The 20,169-nt window shown below is 37.2% G+C and overlaps 2 protein-coding genes and 1 long non-coding RNA gene across 3 annotated transcripts; all 3 read left to right on the top strand.

Annotated features, from left to right (window-relative positions):
• Nucleotides 1-2,616: 2,616 nt before the first annotated feature.
• LOC150034660 (uncharacterized) lies at nucleotides 2,617-4,108 on the top strand. Its single transcript, XM_090316810.1, has 5 exons — nucleotides 2,617-2,922; nucleotides 3,175-3,295; nucleotides 3,380-3,444; nucleotides 3,601-3,875; nucleotides 3,967-4,108. The coding sequence occupies exons 1-5, from the start codon at nucleotides 2,617-2,619 to the stop codon at nucleotides 4,106-4,108; spliced, it is 909 nt and encodes a 302-aa protein (XP_090172936.1).
• Nucleotides 4,109-5,927: 1,819 nt separating this feature from the next.
• LOC120082987 (4-coumarate--CoA ligase-like 9) lies at nucleotides 5,928-12,460 on the top strand. Its single transcript, XM_039038445.2, has 6 exons — nucleotides 5,928-7,238; nucleotides 10,756-10,945; nucleotides 11,423-11,568; nucleotides 11,738-11,805; nucleotides 11,912-12,014; nucleotides 12,106-12,460. The coding sequence occupies exons 1-6, from the start codon at nucleotides 6,195-6,197 to the stop codon at nucleotides 12,229-12,231; spliced, it is 1,677 nt and encodes a 558-aa protein (XP_038894373.1). The 5' UTR covers nucleotides 5,928-6,194; the 3' UTR covers nucleotides 12,232-12,460.
• Nucleotides 12,461-12,467: 7 nt separating this feature from the next.
• Nucleotides 12,468-14,237, top strand: LOC150034661 (uncharacterized). The gene is made up of 4 exons (XR_016531350.1): nucleotides 12,468-12,823; nucleotides 12,912-12,992; nucleotides 13,320-13,578; nucleotides 13,738-14,237. It is a non-coding gene; the product is annotated as an uncharacterized LOC150034661 (long non-coding RNA).
• Nucleotides 14,238-20,169: the final 5,932 nt, after the last annotated feature.

Below are 20,169 nucleotides of genomic sequence, written 5' to 3' on the forward strand. Positions count from 1 at the left end.
CGGTAGAATTCTTTCGGGGTTGCTTAGGGGCCCAACATATGGGGTATAGGGATCTTACTGCTCGAATTGGGGATATTATGCAGTTCAGCTGGCCCGAGAAGGGGGTGGAGGCACTTGGTCGACCAGTGAATCGGGAGGAGATTCAGAAGGCTTTATTCTCGATGAAATCTGAGAAGGTTCCTGGGCCTGATGGGTTTTCGGTGGATTTTTACAGAGCTGCTTGGAGTGTCGTTGGGGATGATTTCTGTGACGCTGTGCTGAATTTTTTTGAGACATGTTACCTGCCTAGTGGAGTTAATTCTACTGCTATCACTCTTATCCCTAAGAGGTGGAGAGTTGAACGTATGGAGGAGTTTCGTCCTATTTCATGTTGCAATGTTGTGTATAAGTGTATCTCGAGGATCTTAGCTGAGAGATTGCGATTGTGGTTGCCTGATTTTATCAGTGGTAATTAGTCTGCGTTTGTTCCGGGTAGGTCAATTTTCGATAACATTTTATTGTGTCAGGAGCTCGTGGGGAGTTATAAGGAGGGCAGAGGGAAACTGCGTTGTGTGTTAAAGGTAGATCTTCAGATGGATTACGATTCAGTGAATTGGGATTTTCTATTTGGGATGTTATTGGCAATAGGTACGCCCCTTCAATTTGTTAGTTGGGTGAGGGCTTGTGTTACTTCGCCTAAGTTCTCTATGATGATTAATGGTTCTCTTGAAGGGTTTTTTGGTCAGTGGCAAGATTGGATGAGGCGTCACTCCGGCAGAAAGCCAGGGTCAGGTGGCTGGAGTTAGGTGATATGAACACAACTTTTTTCATCGCTGTGTTCGTTCTCGTCGTAGCTGTAGTGGCTTATTTACAGTCATGGATGCTGAGGGGACTCACAAAACGGAGCATGACAGGGTGGCAGGGGTAGCGGTAGAATTCTTTCGGGGTTGCTTAGGGGCCCAACATGTGGGGTATAGGGATCTTACTGCTCGAATTGGGGATATTATGCAGTTCAGCTGGCCCGAGAAGGGGGTGGAGGCACTTGGTCGACCAGTGAATCGGGAGGAGATTCAGAAGGCTTTATTCTCGATGAAATCTGAGAAGGTTCCTGGGCCTGATGGGTTTTCGGTGGATTTTTACAGAGCTGCTTGGAGTGTCGTTGGGGATGATTTCTGTGACGCTGTGCTGAATTTTTTTGAGACATGTTACCTGCCTAGTGGAGTTAATTCTACTGCTATCACTCTTATCCCTAAGAGGTGGAGAGTTGAACGTATGGAGGAGTTTCGTCCTATTTCATGTTGCAATGTTGTGTATAAGTGTATCTCGAGGATCTTAGCTGAGAGATTGCGATTGTGGTTGCCTGATTTTATCAGTGGTAATTAGTCTGCGTTTGTTCTGGGTAGGTCAATTTTCGATAACATTTTATTGTGTCAGGAGCTCGTGGGGAGTTATAAGGAGGGCAGAGGGAAACTGCGTTGTGTGTTAAAGGTAGATCTTCAGATGGATAACGATTCAGTGAATTGGGATTTTCTATTTGGGATGTTATTGGCAATAGGTACGCCCCTTCAATTTGTTAGTTGGGTGAGGGCTTGTGTTACTTCGCCTATGTTCTCTATGATGATTAATGGTTCTCTTGAAGGGTTTTTTGGTCAGTGGCAAGATTGGATGAGGCGTCACTCCGGTAGAAAGCCAGGGTCAGGTGGCTGGAGTTAGGTGATATGAACACAACTTTTTTCATCGCTGTGTTCGTTCTCGTCGTAGCTGTAGTGGCTTATTTACAGTCATGGATGCTGAGGGGACTCACAAAACGGAGCATGACAGGGTGGCAGGGGTAGCGGTAGAATTCTTTCGGGGTTGCTTAGGGGCCCAACATGTGGGGTATAGGGATCTTACTGCTCGAATTGGGGATATTATGCAGTTCAGCTGGCCCGAGAAGGGGGTGGAGGCACTTGGTCGACCAGTGAATCGGGAGGAGATTCAGAAGGCTTTATTCTCGATGAAATCTGAGAAGGTTCCTGGGCCTGATGGGTTTTCGGTGGATTTTTACAGAGCTGCTTGGAGTGTCGTTGGGGATGATTTCTGTGACGTTGTGCTGAATTTTTTTGAGACATGTTACCTGCCTAGTGGAGTTAATTCTACTGCTATCACTCTTATCCCTAAGAGGTGGAGAGTTGAACGTATGGAAGAGTTTCGTTCTATTTCATGTTGCAATGTTGTGTATAAGTGTATCTCGAGGATCTTAGCTGAGAGATTGCGATTGTGGTTGCCTGATTTTATCAGTGGTAATTAGTCTGCGTTTGTTCCGGGTAGGTCAATTTTCGATAACATTTTATTGTGTCAGGAGCTCGTGGGGAGTTATAAGGAGGGCAGAGGGAAACTGCGTTGTGTGTTAAAGGTAGATCTTCAGATGGATAACGATTCAGTGAATTGGGATTTTCTATTTGGGATGTTATTGGCAATAGGTACGCCCCTTCAATTTGTTAGTTGAGTGAGGGTTTTTTGGTCAGTGGCAAGATTGGATGAGGCGTCACTCCGGTAGAAAGCCAGGGTCAGGTGGCTGGAGTTAGGTGATATGAACACAACTTTTTTCATCGCTGTGTTCGTTCTCGTCGTAGCTGTAGTGGCTTATTTACAGTCATGGATGCTGAGGGGACTCACCAAACGGAGCATGACAGGGTGGCAGGGGTAGCGGTAGAATTCTTTCGGGGTTGCTTAGGGGCCCAACATGTGGGGTATAGGGATCTTACTGCTCGAATTGGGGATATTATGCAGTTCAGCTGGCCCGAGAAGGGGGTGGAGGCACTTGGTCGACCAGTGAATCGGGAGGAGATTCAGAAGGCTTTATTCTCGATGAAATCTGAGAAGGTTCCTGGGCCTGATGGGTTTTCGGTGGATTTTTACAGAGCTGCTTGGAGTGTCGTTGGGGATGATTTCTGTGACGCTGTGCTGAATTTTTTTAAGACATGTTACCTGCCTAGTGGAGTTAATTCTACTGCTATCACTCTTATCCCTAAGAGGTGGAGAGTTGAACGTATGGAAGAGTTTCGTTCTATTTCATGTTGCAATGTTGTGTATAAGTGTATCTCGAGGATCTTAGCTGAGAGATTGCGATTGTGGTTGCCTGATTTTATCAGTGGTAATTAGTCTGCGTTTGTTCCGGGTAGGTCAATTTTCGATAACATTTTATTGTGTCAGGAGCTCGTGGGGAGTTATAAGGAGGGCAGAGGGAAACTGCGTTGTGTGTTAAAGGTAGATCTTCAGATGGATTACGATTCAGTGAATTGGGATTTTCTATTTGGGATGTTATTGGCAATAGGTACGCCCCTTCAATTTGTTAGTTGAGTGAGGGCTTGTGTTACTTCGCCTAAGTTCTCTATGATGATTAATGGTTCTCTTGAAGGGTTTTTTCCTGGTAGGAAGGGGTTGAGGCAGAAGGACCCATTGTCTCCTTTTTTGTTTGTGATGGTGATGGAGGTTTTGTCTAGGTTGTTGAATAAACCTCCTGTGTGGTTTAGGTTCCATGATCGGTGTGAGCACGTGGGCCTAACTCATTTGGCTTTTGCAGACGATTTGATGATTTTCTGTGCAGCTGAGAGAGATTCTTTGGAGTTTGTGAGGTAGATATTGTCAGAGTTTGCAGAGCTGTCTGGGTTAGTTGCAAATGTTGGGAAAAGTTCCATGTTTGTTACGGGTGTGGAGTCTAGGGAGGCGGAGGAACTGGCCGCATATATGGGTGTCTCTCTTGGTTTATTGCCTGTTAGGTATCTGGGTTTACTTTTATTGGTGGGTCGGTTGAGGGCTGTGGATTATGTACCTTTGATACAGAGGATTACAGTTCGTATTAGAAGTTGGGCAGTGAGGTCCCTCTCCTTTGCTGGGAGGTTGCAGCTTGTTAGGTCTGTTTTATAGTCCTTTCAGGTTTTTTTGGTGTAGCATATTCGTGTTGCCTGCGTGTGTAACTCATGAGGTTGATCGTCTGTTACGTAGTTATTTATGGAAGGGTAATGTGGTGAGTCAGGGTGGTGCACGGGTGGCGTGGGATGAGGTGTGCCTGTCGTTGGGAAAGGGGGGGTTGGGTGTAAAACATGTGGCCTCTTGGAACCAGGCTTTGATTATGAAGCTGCTCTAGCTTCTCTTAATTAAATCGGGGTCACTTTGGGTGGCATGGGTGGAGGAGTATGTTTTATGTGGGCGGTCGTTGTGAGCCATTTGGAGTGAGGTTGAGAGGTCTTGGTGCTTGAGGGCTATCTTGCAAAGTAGAGATAGATTCAAGCATCTGGTTCGTTTGTGATTAGCGATGGTCAGTCTTGTTTTGTTTGGTGGGATCCTTGGTTGCCGGGGGGCGCAATTTTGGATTCATACGGGTTTATGGTGGTTCATGATGCAAGGATTAGTTTGGAAGTGCGGTTGTCGGAGTTCTTGGATGGTGAGGGAGGTTGGAAGTGGCCTACAGTGTATTGGAAGCTGCTCGAGATCTGGGGTCTTATCCAGGCAGTTGGGTCTAAGGTGAGGGGAGAGGATTATTGGGTTTGGGTGTCGGATGCTAGTGGTTGGTTTTCTATTGCTAGTACTTGAGAGAATATACATCCTCATCGTTCTAGGGTGTCTTGGGTTGGTATTTTGTGGGCAGGGGGTGGTATTCCGTGACACTTCTTCTGTGCGTGGTTAGTAATGAGGGACAGGTTGAGTACGCAGGATTAGTTGAGAAGTTGTGGTGTGTTGTCAGAGAGGGGGTGTCTTCTGTGTGGGAAAGGTGTGGAGTCGTGGGATCATTTATTTTTTTAGTGTGGGTTTGGGTGAGAGGTGTGGTCTAGTATGTTGCGTCAATTGGGTTCGACGCATCGGGTGGCTGGTTAAGATGTAGAATTGAGTTGGTTGTGCCGTGTGAGGTCGGGTAAGGAGGTGCATAGTAAGTTGTTCCATGTTTTCTGGTGTGTGTCCATATACTACATTTGGCAGGAGCGTAATCGGCGACTACATGGAGGTCAACCGAGGTCGGTATCTGTTCTAGTTTACCTTATGGTCTCTACGATTCGTGCTCGTGCTACTTCCTAGAGGGTTGACCTTCTTGGTCTTTTCTAGTGTGTGTACGGTTGTTTTTTCCTTCACGTTATTCTCTGCTTGGCTGTAGCCACTAATTGGTGGAGTTTCTCTGCCTTGTTTCCTGGTGGTTTGCGAGTTTGTGTCTATATGTTGGTTTTGTTCTAGTCTTATCCTATTGGTATTGTTATGGTTTTGTTGCCCTGTCTTTTCTTATGCTTTGTTGCCCTGATCCCAGGCTGTGGGATCCTCTTTGTTGTTGTATAATAATATCACCTATTCTAAAAAAAAAAAAAAAAAAAAAAAAAAAAAAAGATTTTAGGGTACAAATCTTGAAACCTAAAGATTAAGATCCCGTTTGGATTGACTAAAGAAAAAAAATATTTTTTAAAAAATCCATTTTTATTTAAATCATTTTGATAAAAACTGTTTAAAATATACTTTAAAAGTATTTCAAGAGCTTTTGAGTTGTCGTTATGCATCTCATCTTTTTTCAAAATGATTTATTTTCAAAGGCAATTTTCAAAAATAGAAAAATATGGAAACTATTTATATAAAATAGCAAAATTTTAATCTTTTTTATATAGGATTAGAAAATTTTCAGTATCTATCAGTGATAGAAATGGGTAAAAGTCTATCATCTGTGGATAAAAGTTTATCAGTATATATCAGTTTTTTTTTTACTATTTATATAAATAGTTTGACATTTTTCTATCTGTGGAAATTTTTCATTTTCAAAATTAAAAACTTAAAAAATCAAACTAAATACATCTTAAATTGAAACAAAACTCAAATTTCAAAGGTAAAATTGTAATAATTAATCTATGAACTAAATTAAAATCAAAATTAAAACTTAAAGAAAAAATATAACATTTTAAAATTGAGTGACTAACTTATAAAAATTTAAGAGAAAAAAAGCTTTTATAAAATAAAACCAAAGGTGAAAATGGAACCTCTAATTGAGCTAGGATGTGTTATTGAGAGGAAAAAATAAAAAAAATAAAAAATAAAACTACAACCAGTATGCTTGCTCATCTGGGATAAAACCGTTAATATTTGAAAAATACATATAAAAAAGTTGGATATACACAAACATTCTCAACTAATTTGAATAAAATAAGCTGTATTAGTATCCGCGTGCTCGATCACGCATCACTTTCTTCGAGTCCACTTCCATGGCAGATCGGAATCTAAACTTCAACGCCGCCGCCCATTTTGTTGATCTTCGAAGCGGTTTCTGTCCTCAGACGAGGATTTTCCACAGCCTCCGACCACCGCTCTCACTTCCACCATTATCTCAGCCTCTCTCCGTCGCCGAACACGCCCTTTCTCTCCTTCAATCTTCCCCTCCCCCAGCAAACTCCACCCTTCTCATCGACTCCAACTCCGGCCTCCATCTCTCCTACGCCATTTTCCTCCGTCAAATTCGAACCCTCGCCTCAAATCTCAAAGCTCTAACCTCCCTCTCCCATGGTCAAGTCGCGTTTATTCTCGCACCGACTTCTCTGCAAGTCCCCGTGTTGTATTTTGCTCTGTTATCTCTCGGCGTCATTCTCTCTCCGGCAAATCCAACCAGTTCCAAATCAGAAATTTCTCATCAGATTCGACTCAGTAAACCGGTCATTGCCTTCGCTACATCCTCAACGGCGTCCAAACTCCCTGCACTTCGATTCGGCACCGTCCTGATCGATTCACCTCAATTCCTCTCTATGATGACCGAAATCAACAGACCTGATACTCTCGCCGACATCAAAATCGATCAATCCGACTCGGCGGCGATTCTGTACTCGTCAGGTACAACAGGTCGAGTGAAAGGCGTGTTACTGAGTCATCGGAACCTTATTGCGGTGAACGCAGGGCCTAGTGCTCTTCAATCGGAGATCAACGAAGGAGAGATGGAGCCACATCCGGTTTCTCTGTGTTTGTTGCCTTTGTTCCATGTTTTCGGATTCGTGATGTTGCTTCGAGAGATTTCACGAGGAGAAACGTTGGTTCTGATGCAGAGATTCGATTTCGAAGGGATGCTTAACGCAGTGGAGAAGTTTAGGGTTACGTACATCCCAGTTTCTCCGCCGCTAGTGGTGGCGATGGCGAAATCGGAACTGGTGGCGAAATACGATCTCAGTTCTCTTCAAATGTTGGGGTGCGGCGGCGCTCCACTGGGGAAAGAAGTGATTGAGAAATTCCATCAGAAGATGCCTAGCGTTGAAATTATCCAGGTTAGTAACAAATATTTTCTACTATTTTGCTCAATGATTAATTTGAATACTATATACCTTCTTTCTTCCTCCAATTATTTGAATCTGATCAACATTCTCTCCTATTTTAATACCAAATTCGAATCTATTCTCTCTTTGTTTAAAGACTTTAAACCTAACTTTCCTCACTTACATCTTCTTATCAATTACTTTTCTTATAGTGTGTGTGACAAAAATGTTATACCATGTCATTTTTTTTTAAGTTATATGGTTGAGTTTGGTATGATCCTATAATATATTCTAAAAAAAAAAGTTTGGTATATCCTTGAAAAACCCATTTTGACCATAGATATGTTAGATTGTATAAATTTAGAATCATCAAATGGGACTATAAACTTAAATATGTGTTAGTTTTTACCTCAATTAAATGAAGTTGATTTGCCCATGCAATTTTTTTTTCTATGATTCTATCTCTTTTATATTGTATAGTTTTATAATTCATGGAAGCAAGAATTTATTAGAAGGTTAAAATTGCAACATTTGTTAGAGTTCAAGGATAAGACTAGATTGCTACACATATTGCAATTTGAAGTGCAATTTGATGAATTTTAAATATGAAGATTAAAATTGATATAACTTGACAGGTTCTAGGTCAATTGATTTTTGGGAAAAACTCGGGTAGTATCTATCTTTGCGTAGACAGTTGTCCAATAAAAAATTGTCATGTGACAAATATTTTTCTAAAATATTTTTTCGTGTGTAAAGTAAAGTGAAGCATGGACCTAATCCTTCATCTTGATTTTTTTATTATTTTACCGAAAATTTGGTATATTTTTTTTAAGAAAATACTTAGGTGCAATTGGACTCCACTAATTTATTGTGTAGCTCCTATTGCACCCAATAAAAAATTGTCACGTAACAATTTTGTATTTAAAAAAAAAAAAAAAACTCGTTAAAATTGATTTTTTTGACAGGAGAAGAGAGAGTATAGGGATTAGGACGGTACCTAATCAAAGTTGGGCGTGACTTATAATATAATTAAAAAGATTGACTTCTTCAACTTTTAACTTTTTTTATTTTTACTTTTTTATTTTTATTTTTTAATTTAAACTTTAAAGATTCATCATGACCTAGTATAATATAACTCAAAGGTTAAGATTTTTATTCCCACGTTGTACTTGAAAAGGGTTAAAATTATCTTCTATTTTGAATTTTATTCGATTTTAGTGCATAGATTCTAACTTAGTCTTAAATCTTAAAATTTATCATTTTTAGTTTGTGGTTAATTTTTATTTGATGTTGGCAAAAGCATTAGCACCATTCACCATTCACCATTCACCATTCACCATGTAGATGTGCTTTTCAAATTCCGATAACGGAGATGGATAAGAATTAAATTTTGGTTAAATTATCTGAATTTTACACTACTTAAAAAAAATATCCTAAAAATTTAAAAAATTTAAAAAATATCCTTAATCTTTCCATAAGAGTTTAAAAATACATTTGTCGTTAGTTTTAGATGAAAATCATTAAAGTTTTGTTTCAAAAGTACCTCCGAACTTTCAAAACGTTTCACAAATACCCTTAACTTAATAAGAGTTCAAAAATACCTCCACCATTAGTATTTGAATAAAAACGGTTAATTTCTAGTGAAAAAAATGACTTTAACAATAAAAATTAAAAAAATACTTCCACTAATCAATTTGTTTGAAACTTTTTTAAGTTTGAAAAAAACCAATTTTTAAATAAGTTATATAGATATCCTTATTTTTTCATATAGGTATTCTCATATTTCTCTTAATTTTCCAATTCTTAGCTTATACTAATTATCTCCACAATCAAAATAAAAATCAGAATTTTAAGTTAAAATATAAAATACCACAAAATTTCACACAATTTCACAAAATTCCAAAATTAAAATATCCTCCTAAAATATACCAAAACGATAAATAGTCAAATAAGAAAAGCATTTGACTATTTATCATACATATAGATACTCTAATATTTCTCTTAATTTTCTAATTCTTAACTTTCAAATATCTAAATTTCAACTTTTCTTTTATAAATTTTAAAAATATATTCACATTGTATAGTTTTTTTCTAATGAAGTTTATTAATATTATTTTACTTTAAACATAAAGTAACTAAAATCAATTTTTAGCAAGCTTATAGTCTATGTTGGCAATTAAGAGACTTATAGTTCAAATCTCTCACTCTTATGGTATTATAAAAAATGAACATTTGAAAGATAATAAGAACAAGGGTAAAATGCACTTTTGGTATCTGAGGTTTGAAATTAATGTGTATTTGGTCCCTAAAGTTTCAATACGAACACTTTAGTGTCGAGATTTGATAAATGGTTCTAGATTGTCTCTCATGCTCTTTGGACCATTATTTGACTAACAATATATTGATGTGGCTGTTAAGCGAGGAGTTAGCTGGCTGATTTATTAAATTTTATTAATTTAATATTTTTTTAAATGATGTGGCCTTTTCTTCCCTTCTTCCTCATCGTATTCTTTCACTCTCCTCTAATGAAGTTTTTTCTTTGTTGCATTTGTCCTGTTTCTATCATTGATGCCCAGTGAAAAATGGGACTGTGTTGTCTCTTCTGTTGCCAGATAAAAAAACGGAGTAGGAGCTTAAAAAAGAAGCTTCACCGATCAAACTAAATTAGCTAACTAAAAATCAAGAGTTCTAATGATAAAAGCAAAAAACAATCCAAGCGAATGTTTCTCCAAACTAAAATTACCTTTTCTTAAATATGAACATAATTAATTAGAAGAAAATTTCAATTGCAGAATGATGGAAAAAATAAAACATATCAACCACTTGAGACACTTGTTCCATCAGACTCCAAACATAGACCGAAGAACAAAACAAATTCAAATGTCTGGAAATTGGGGGGAAATCCATTACAATGCATCATTAGTAAGAACCAGAACAATATAAAAAAAGAAAACAATTGAAGAAATTAAAATAAAAGTGTAGAAGCTACTTTGAGGCCTTACATTCAGACATTTAGGGTTTTGTTGTGTAATTGGAAGACGTTGAGAAGAGCTCGCTTGAGGGGGAAAGAAGAGGATGCCACATCAATTAAAAAATAATATTAAATTAATAAAATTTGACAAATCAGCCAGCTAACTCCATATCTAACAACCACATCATTTTTCCGTCAGTCAACTAACGATCAAAGTAGTCTCAAGGACTATTTAGAACCATTTCTAAAACTTTGGGGACTAAAGTGTTTCTTTTGAAACTTCAGGGATCGAATAGACATCAACTTCAAACCTCGAGAACCAAAAAAGTATTTTTCAACAAATAACGATGTACTTAAATCTCTTATATTTATTTTTAGTTAATACTAGAGATCTTCCAGTTATTCTATCATATTCATTTGCATATAAGAGAGAAATTTTGAACTTTCTTCTCTTGGTACATAGCTTAAACGAGTCCACATACACCTCAGTACAAATTTCTCAATCCTGAGGTCATAATAAGAACTAGGAATGATCCATTGTTTGATTTTCTTGACTAGGGATATGGCTTGACAGAGAGTACAGCGGGGGCAGCAAGAACTCTGGGGCCTGAGGAAAGCAGCAACACTAAGTCAGTAGGTCGCCTATCTGGAAGTATAGAAGCCAAGATAGTGGATCCTGCATCTGGCGAGGCATTACCTCCTGACCATAAAGGAGAGCTTTGGTTGCGAGGTCCAGTAATCATGAAAGGTGAGCAATGTTCTGTTCACGTTTTGTTCTACTTTTTCCTATTCAATACTTAGAAACACACAATATATTTGGACTCACATGTTGAAGATTCTACATTGAAAAAATGGAAAGTTCTCATAATTATTCTGTCATTGTCAACTGATTTTGAAATGAAACTCTATATTTATCTACTATGATTCATGAGAAGTGAGTGGCGAAAATGACACTGCATCCATTTAAACTTGTGACTACCACTAATTTTCATTAGTATCACTAGCTTAATTCCTCAGTTTGGACAACACCAAACTGCTGATGAAGTGGTAACGAGGCGTGCTATATGTTAGTAATATATCTATACTAGATTTGTAACTACTATCTTGTACTTGATTTCCGTCCAAAGCGTTAAATTGGGTATAATTCAATTGATCAATGCATTACATTATCGGCCAAACAAGTCAGGGGTTCAATAAACAGATCACCAACTGTTGTTTGATTCAGGTTATGTTGGAGATGACAAGGCAACTAATGAAACCTTGGATCCAGATGGATGGCTAAAGACTGGTGATCTTTGCTATTTTGATTCTGATGGATTCCTCTACATTGTTGATAGATTAAAAGAATTGATCAAGTACAAGGCTTATCAGGTGAATTCTTTACACTGAGTAATTGCAGAAGTCTTGAAAATACAATTACGAATGTCACCTGTCATTATTATCTTAATGCGTATTTTAAATACCTAGAAAGTCAATCCAATCAGTCTGTTAATCCCTCTTTAGTGATCTGAAACTCTTTTTGGATTGGAATAAATTCCAGGTCCCACCTGCAGAATTGGAACATTTGCTTCAATCCAACCCTGAAATTATTGACGCTGCCGTGATACCGTATGCATTTTTCTGTTTTCTGTTGTTTAGTAATTGTTGAGACTAGTGAAGAATGAGCTTTTTGGGACCAAATTTTCCTAATGATATTTTTTCTGTTGTTGTGCAGCTATCCTGATGAAGAAGCGGGAGAGATTCCCATGGCTTATATTGTTAGAAAGCCTGGAAGCAATATCACTGAAGCTCAAGTTATTGATTTCATTGCAAAACAGGCAATGCTTCATCTCTCAAGAAATTTTTAAATAGTCTGTTATTTATTTCACGTCTTACTTACATTCAAACTGTACCATTTTCATCGTGCAGGTTGCACCATACAAGAAAATTCGACGAGTTTCTTTTATTGACGCAATCACAAAATCGCCTGCAGGGAAGATTCTGAGAAGGGAGCTTGCAAAACATGCTTTATCTCATGGTTCTAATAAGTTGTAAGAACTGAATGTTTCCAATTTTCGTGAAAATGCACATAGTTTACTACCTCATAAACTAAGCAGCTTAGTCCCATAACGAAATTGTTATCAAACGAATCATATTCTTTCTTGGCTACTACAGAAGCACTGCTGAATGATAGTTGTTTTAATTTAAAGAACTCTGTTTGATTCTGTATGAACCATCCTTTATGGAAATGAATGAAAAGTAGATGTAAATAATTTCTGTTGTATTGTATTGATGTAAGGAATTTTTTTATGTATGATATACCATAAATATTGATTCTGAATAGACAGTCTTTTTACTTTCATCGAGTGCACTTCCATGGAGGATCGAAATCCAAACTTCAACGCCGCCCCATTTCAGTGATCCATGAAGCGGTTTCTGCCCTCAAGCGAAGATATTCCATAGCCTCCTTCCACCAATTCCGGCATCCAAGTCTCCGACGCCATTTTCTCCGTCCAATTCGAATCCTCGCCTCTAATCTCAAGACCCTGTGTTGCTCACCAGGTGCAACTCAGTAAACGCCCACTCCCCCTAGATTCTCCGAAATTTCTCTCTATTATGACTGAAAATCTATGGAATGGGAGGCATGGTACGTATAATGCACAATATTGCATTCCACTCGAAAGGAAAATTATACTTCACATCCAGAGCTCTAACAGCTACATTTTCTTTTACAGGCGGCTCAAATTCCGATTAGAGGCGATCCGGAGGCGAATGAGGTAGCGCTTGAGCTAGTGAGGAAGGACAAATTGAGGGAGGTAAAAGCAGGACATGATGGATGTTATAGTTCAATTGTTAGGTTTTTTTATTATTGTAAATATCTTGTTACATGTTTTTTTTTTCTTTGATCACTCTGGTATACTTTTATATATTCATATCTTTGATGAATGGAATAGAGTATTTTGATTCACTCTTGTATACTTTTATATATTCATATCTTTGATGAATGGGATAGAGTATTTTGATTCTCTCTCAAACTTGAGAGTTTTACATGGTATTAGACTTTAAAAAAATTAGGATTTTGTGAACCTTAGGGTTTAAGAATTTACAACATGTTTGTGTCACATCTAAGGTTTTGTCGACAGGTGAGTTTATACATTTGTTCACCACTACCGTCTTCAGTTTATACATTTGTTCACCATTGCCGCTAGAAGAAAATGGGAGGGTAATTTTTCTTCACTATTTTTCGACGCCTCCCAATCCATCGAGGAGCCCAACCGCTGATCTTCAAAACTCCAAAGTCCGACATCCATCTAACCAGTGGGTGAGGCTCACGCGCTGCCTTTTCCCTTCTATCATCAATCCACGTGCCGGCGCGTGCTGGTGCATGCATCATCGATTTCGGTTCGTTTTCTGTGGGTTTCCTCGATTTTGTTGACTCTCCTTGGTGGTGTGATTGTTTGGGTTATATACTCACTGTTTGTGGTTCATTTAAGGGAAAAAAAACATATGTTCGGTAAATTAGAGTTTGCTTTTCTTCTGTCTGGTGTTTCTTTTTTTTAGGTAATGGCTGATAAGAAAATAGTAGTCATGTCTGAGATGGTTCTTATGGTGTCAAAAGTAATTGAACACAAGTTGAATGGATCCAATTACTATTCATGGAGATCAAATGTTTGCCACTATATTAGGAGCATGGAGATGGATGATCACATCACAGAAGAGCCACTGATTGATGCTACTAAAAAGATTTGATGGTGGGACGATTCAAGAATGCTTCTACAAATCAAGAATTCTATTGACCATGAAATCATAGAATTAGTAAATCACTACGAATCAGTTAAGGAACTATTGAAATATTTGGATTTTCTTTATTCTGGAAAAGAGAATATTAATGGAGTGTTTGATGTTTGTAAGACTCTATATCAACCTGATCAAGGAGAAAAATCTCTTACAAGCTACTTTATGGAGGTCAAAAATACATGTGCGGAATCCAATGCATTGATGCTAATCAACACGAATCCAAAAGTTCTAGTGGCTCAATGTGAGAAGTTGTTTATCATGAATTTTTTAGTTGGTCTTTCACCTAAATATGAGATGGCCAAAGATCAAGTATTGTCAAGCTTAAATATCTCATCGTTGGAAAAAGCTTATACTCGAATACTTCGTATAGAGAAGCCACAAACAATTATGTCATCTGATTCTAATAGTGCTTTGATTGGGCGCACAAATAATCATAGAGTTAAGAAGGGGTTGAATCAAATAGCTCCAAAGGTCGTCCCAATAACCAAAGATCAAATTCAGGAGGTGTTGTTTGCTATTACTGTCATAAATCTGGCCATACAAAATATGAATGCAGAAGATTGAAGAATAAGGATAAGAGGGTGTCATTTGCACACGTCGCTTCTACTCTCGATAATATTGACAAGTCAATTCCGATTTCTACAGAGGAGTTTGCTAAATGTCAACAGTATCAAGAGTCATTGACGACATCATCTTCTACTCCCATTATGGCCATCGCAGAGACAGGTAACATCTCTAAATGCCTTCTTTCCTCTACGTCAAAATGGGTCATTGACTCTAGCGCTACAAACCATATAACAGGTAACCCTAGTTTATCCTCTAACCTTTGTACATCTACCTCTTCATCTAATGTCACTATAACTGATAAAACTTCCACTCTTGTTATAAGATCAGAAACCATCCATCTTACTGAACTAATTTCTTTGTCATCAATTTTAAATTTACCACATTTCTCGTTTAGTTTGATTTCGGTCAATAAATTCACTCATGATCTTCATTGTTGTGTCTCCTTTTTTCCTTGTTATTGCTTATTTTCGAGATCTTATGATGAAGCAGACTATTGGTAAAGGCCATGAATTTGGAGTTCTGTACATCTTTAAACCACAAATACCTACAGCCGTCACATGCTCTAGCATGTTGTCTCCCTTTGAAAAGCATTGTCATTTGGATCATCCATCTATCTCTGTGTTGAAGAGTCGTCGTCCACAACTTCAACATTTGTCTTCTTTAGATTGTGAGTCATGTCAGTTTGTTATGTTTCATCATTTGAGTTTGTATCCTCAAGTCAATAAACGAGCTAGTGCTCCTTTTGAATTAGTCCATTATGATGTTTGAGGTCCATGTCCTATTGAGTCCAAATGAGGGTTTTGGTATTTTGTTACATTTTTCGATGACTATTCTCTTGTTACATGGTTATATTTAATGAAAAATCGTCGTTCTCAGTTACTTTCTCATTTCGTAACTTCCATGCTGAAATTTGAACTCTGTTTAATGGTACTCTTAAAATTTTACGGAGCGATAATGCTTAGGAATATTTCTCTCATGCACTCAAGTCTTATTTAGATGCCCATTACATTCTTCATCAATCTTATTGTGTCGATACTCCATCTCAAAATGGGGTTACAGAACGAAAGAATCGTCATCTACTTGAGAGAGCTAGAGCCTTGATGTTTCAAATGCATGTTCCAAGATCCTTTTGTGCTGATGCTATTCCCACAACTTGTCTCTTAATAAATCGCATGCTCTCTTCCATTCTTAAGGGTGAGATACATTTTCGTACTTTTTACCCCAAACAACATTTGTTTCGCATTCCACCCAAAATATTTTATTGTACCTGCTTTGTTTGGGATGTTCGACATCAACATACCAAGCTGGATCCAAAGTCCTTAAAATGTATTTCCCTTGGTTATTTCCGTATTCAAAAGGGGTATCAGTGTTATTGTCCTAGTCTAAATAAATATCTTGTCTCTCCTGATGTCATGTTTTTTAAACATTCCTCATTTTTGTCATCGTCACCTTTCTCTTCAAATAAAAGTCAGAGGGAGCATAAAGAATTAGAGGATGATTTCCTTGTCTACAAAATTGTTTCCCCTCCCGATCATCTTCCTAATTCATCTATACCTGTGGCTACCTCTACTCTTCCACCCATCGTTAAAGTCTATACTCGACAACTGTTAGGGATGATGCCCTAAAGTCTCGTGTCCTGTAGTTTGTAAACAGTTTGTACGAATGCTTGTGATGTATAATATATGATATTTACTTCATTTCTTAACTTTGCACATTTGGATGTTTTATTTGCTTTACCACAAATCAATAAACTAAAATCTCTGGTTGTCATTATGTAACTTAAGCATGTATGTGGTGACATACAAGTGGATCATGTTTTAAGTGATAACCAAAATGGTTTGTAGTATATGGATATAGAAGGGAAACTTTATCCTAGTAACGCTACGGATGCGGCCCGCTTTGTAGAATAGTTATAAGTATTATGACTTGTCACAGATGATCTGATCCTGATCATTCGTGTAGGGGACACGTGAGCGGGGGCGTCCTATACAAAGAGTTTGTATAAGACCTGACCACGAAGTGTTAACGTCTCGTTATGTAACGTCGTTCATGACAGACTTCACTTCACTAGAATGACCATAGGTAACATGACCTCAATCTTGAGTGAGTTGGGAATTCCTACCATTGAGGGCGATCCTTTGATTTACATGGTGCGAGTGGCCAGGCCGCCGACTCAAACCTATCACTTTGGGGATTCGTCTGATTTGGGAGTTGTGAACTCAGCTACACAAGATGGAATTCACTCCTTCCCCGAAGCAGGGGTAAGCAGATAGATAGCTCCCTTAAGGGCTGATTCTAGGGCTTGAACGATGTGGTGCCGCACACTTTCTCATGGCCCGAGAGGTGTTCACACATAGTTGGACTATGCTGTATTGTTCATTAGAGGGATCACTTAAGGAGTGAGATGTAACTATAGGGGCAAAACAGTAAATTGGCCTAGCTATAGCTGCGAAGGGTTATCGTACTATGATTGGTTATATCCGATGGATACAGAAATATATCTTCAATGGAATGTTTGGCAGTTAACAGATGGTGGATCTCGTGGCTAAAGAGTTTAGTCAACTATTCATGTACCGTTAGAGCTTCAAGTCATAGGTCCATAAAGTCCCTTAGTAACTTGGATAAGAATCAATTTTTTGGTCAGTTTGAAATGTTCAAATTGACAAGAAGGAGTTCGATTATATATGATATAATTGAACTGGTTAATTATATATGATATGATTGATTAAATATATGAGATACAATAATTTGGAAGAAATTGGATATAAATATGATTTATATCAAGTAGAGGAGAAAACACAATGGTTAATATATGATATCAAACTATAAATTATGAATATAATATGATTATATTTATTATTTTATTAATTGGACGGTTATGAGATAATTGCCCACCTGGGAAGTTCAATTCAGTTTTCGTAACTGAAGAATAAAATGAAAATGGTTTTCATTTGGCATAAAATATGCATATTGCTCACGGTGTGATTGCATTCAATTGCATAGTACTTGAGAGCCTATACGATAGTGCATCACGTTTACTAAACGATCGCACACCCGCGCGCATATTCTTTAAACGATTGCTTACCATTTCCTAGACGATCGCTTAGCGCCTGAGCCTAACTAAACGATCATATAGATGATCACTTTGCTTTTCCTACACGATCGTGTAACTCGACTAAATGATCAAGCACCCCGACTATATGATAGTCTTTCACTTCTCCCTCTTGCTTGATCTTTGTACACGATAGTCTTTCGTCCTCACCTCTACTAAATCCGAACAAAGCCCACCATTTGGATTCTCACTCCGAGAATACTGAGGGCTCCGAGTGGTGGTGTCATCCCCGTTTCCTGGTGTTCGTGCGAAGTTGTTCGTGGCAGACGACTGGAGAGTTGCTGAACAATTGCTTGCTGGTCTAGCAAGAGCCAGAGGAGTTCATTAGTGGAGCGAGTGAGTCTTGCCAAGAAGAAAGTCTTCAATTGGTATATTCTCTCGATCTCTTGTTCATTTATCCTTTAAGCGTGCCAATAATTTAGTGTTGTTTAATGCATATCTGTATGTGTGAATGTATATGTGAAAATTCTGTCACAATTAAATGGAAAGATCCGCTTCCGCTCATAGGTATTCTTGTATAAGAGTTCCTTCAATTCAACTTCCTTCAGTTTCATGCCCTGTAGCAGAGGCTCCTTCTTCTCCTTCAATTTCATGCCCTATAGTAGAGGCTTCTTCGTCTCCTTCCGTTCCATGCCCTGTACTAGAGTCTTCTTCGTCACTGGATCTGGAAACGAGTGATGATCTTCCAATTGCTCTTCGTAAAGATAAACGGGAGTGTGTTCATTCTATTTTCTCTTTTGTTTTATATAACCATTTTTCGTCTTCTACATATTCATTCATTGCATCCTTAGAGTCTGTATCCATCCTTAAAATTGTTCATGAAGTTTTGTCTCATCCTAGTTGGTGTGCCGCAATGGCTAAAGTATGGAGTGGAATTGGATGGAGATAGGCTTGGTGTGAGAGTGAATAAGGAACTGTTTGGATGATTTTCTGACCTTGAATGCTTACAACTATATTGTGATACATTACTCAATGGAATTGTCCAGGCTTTGAAAAGTGAAAACCAACACCAAAAAACTTCCTTTTGCTTCCCATCTCTTCTTGTTGGTGAGAATAAAGTATTTGTAATGCAAGACTTTGTTTGTTTGTTTGTCAATTTCTTTTTCCAGTTGTGTGGTTATTTCAAGAAATCCAGCAATTGCAAGCAAATTCGAATTTGGGTACTTCTCTATATAATCCTATATTTTTTCTGTTGCTTATTTAAATATATAAATTCTCCTATTCCGTTTATTTGACTTTTAGTCGTCCTTGTATTTTTACAGGTTTAAATTTAGAGATCAATTATGTTTTCCAATGTGTAAGTATAGAATAAGTATATTTTAGTTGGATCCAATGTGGTAATCTGATCCTTAGTATTATAAGAGATTAATTGTACACAACTAAAGATTAGTCTTTACAATCACAAGAAGATTCACAAGGAGATATGAGAAATGGTATGATTCTGAAGGATAAAAGCCCATATCCCAGAAGTATTATTAAACTAAGGTTATGTTATACAAAACTGTTTAAAAAATACATCATAAATTTTAAGGCAAATATCAATCCGTTTTTTATCAGCTAAAATTTCAAACTAATAATTAGATAGAAGTAGAACCGTTTGTTACAAGTGATTGAATTCGAATCATTTACATGATTTGTTGTTATTTTTACTTGATAGAATTTTTAGTAGAGAAATAAAAGTAGATAAATTGTACGTTGGATCGACTTTTAGCTTGTTGATTTTTTCCTTTGAAGCTTGAATTGTTTATCTTGTATGTTGGTATGTGGTTTGGGAAGAGTTTTTTTGGTTGCCTTTTCCTATAATCTTCTAGAAGTGTTTCAGAGAGCTCTCCCATTTGTATTGTGGGCTTTGGGCCTCAATAGTTATGATTTGAGCTTAGTTGGTTCTAAGCCCAATGTGGTCTTGGAGTTCAAATCTTATAACCTAATGAATTAGTCTACTATACAATTAAAATTTAGTAATATTTTATGACTCAAACATTTCTAACATTTTGATACTCTTTTTAATATTTTACAATAGAAAAATATATCATTTTCGGGGTTATTATTAAATAAATTATTTTAATTTTTGAAAATATTATTAATTATGTTCTCTCTCATTAATAAATTTCTAAAATATTTAATTCTTTTCTTATTATCATCATTTTCAAAATTTGACTTCGTTTTTGTTATTTATCAATGATAGTTGATATTTATTAATGCAAATATTTCAAATTAACGTTACTTTCATTTTAGGAGATTTTATTTGTTTTTCAGTCTATATTTCTAACTGAAAACCAATCACCTTTCCATTGAAACCTTAAGTATATGTCGAATATATTGGTAATATACCAAAAAATGTAAGTATACTTTGCATATATCATTATTTATTTTTGGATGTGTTTATAAATATAATGAAAAATGTAAATATAATGTACATTTATTGTTTGGTATATAAAGCAATATAGTGTATAAATGGTCTTGTTTATGCACTTATTAAATATATCCTATTTCATTTTTAGAAAATTTAAATATAT

The sequence above is a fragment of the Benincasa hispida genome, chromosome 8, assembly GCF_027475165.1.
Source record: "Benincasa hispida cultivar pf3 chromosome 8, pf3_genome.v1.1, whole genome shotgun sequence".
Lineage (NCBI taxonomy): Eukaryota > Viridiplantae > Streptophyta > Magnoliopsida > Cucurbitales > Cucurbitaceae > Benincasa > Benincasa hispida.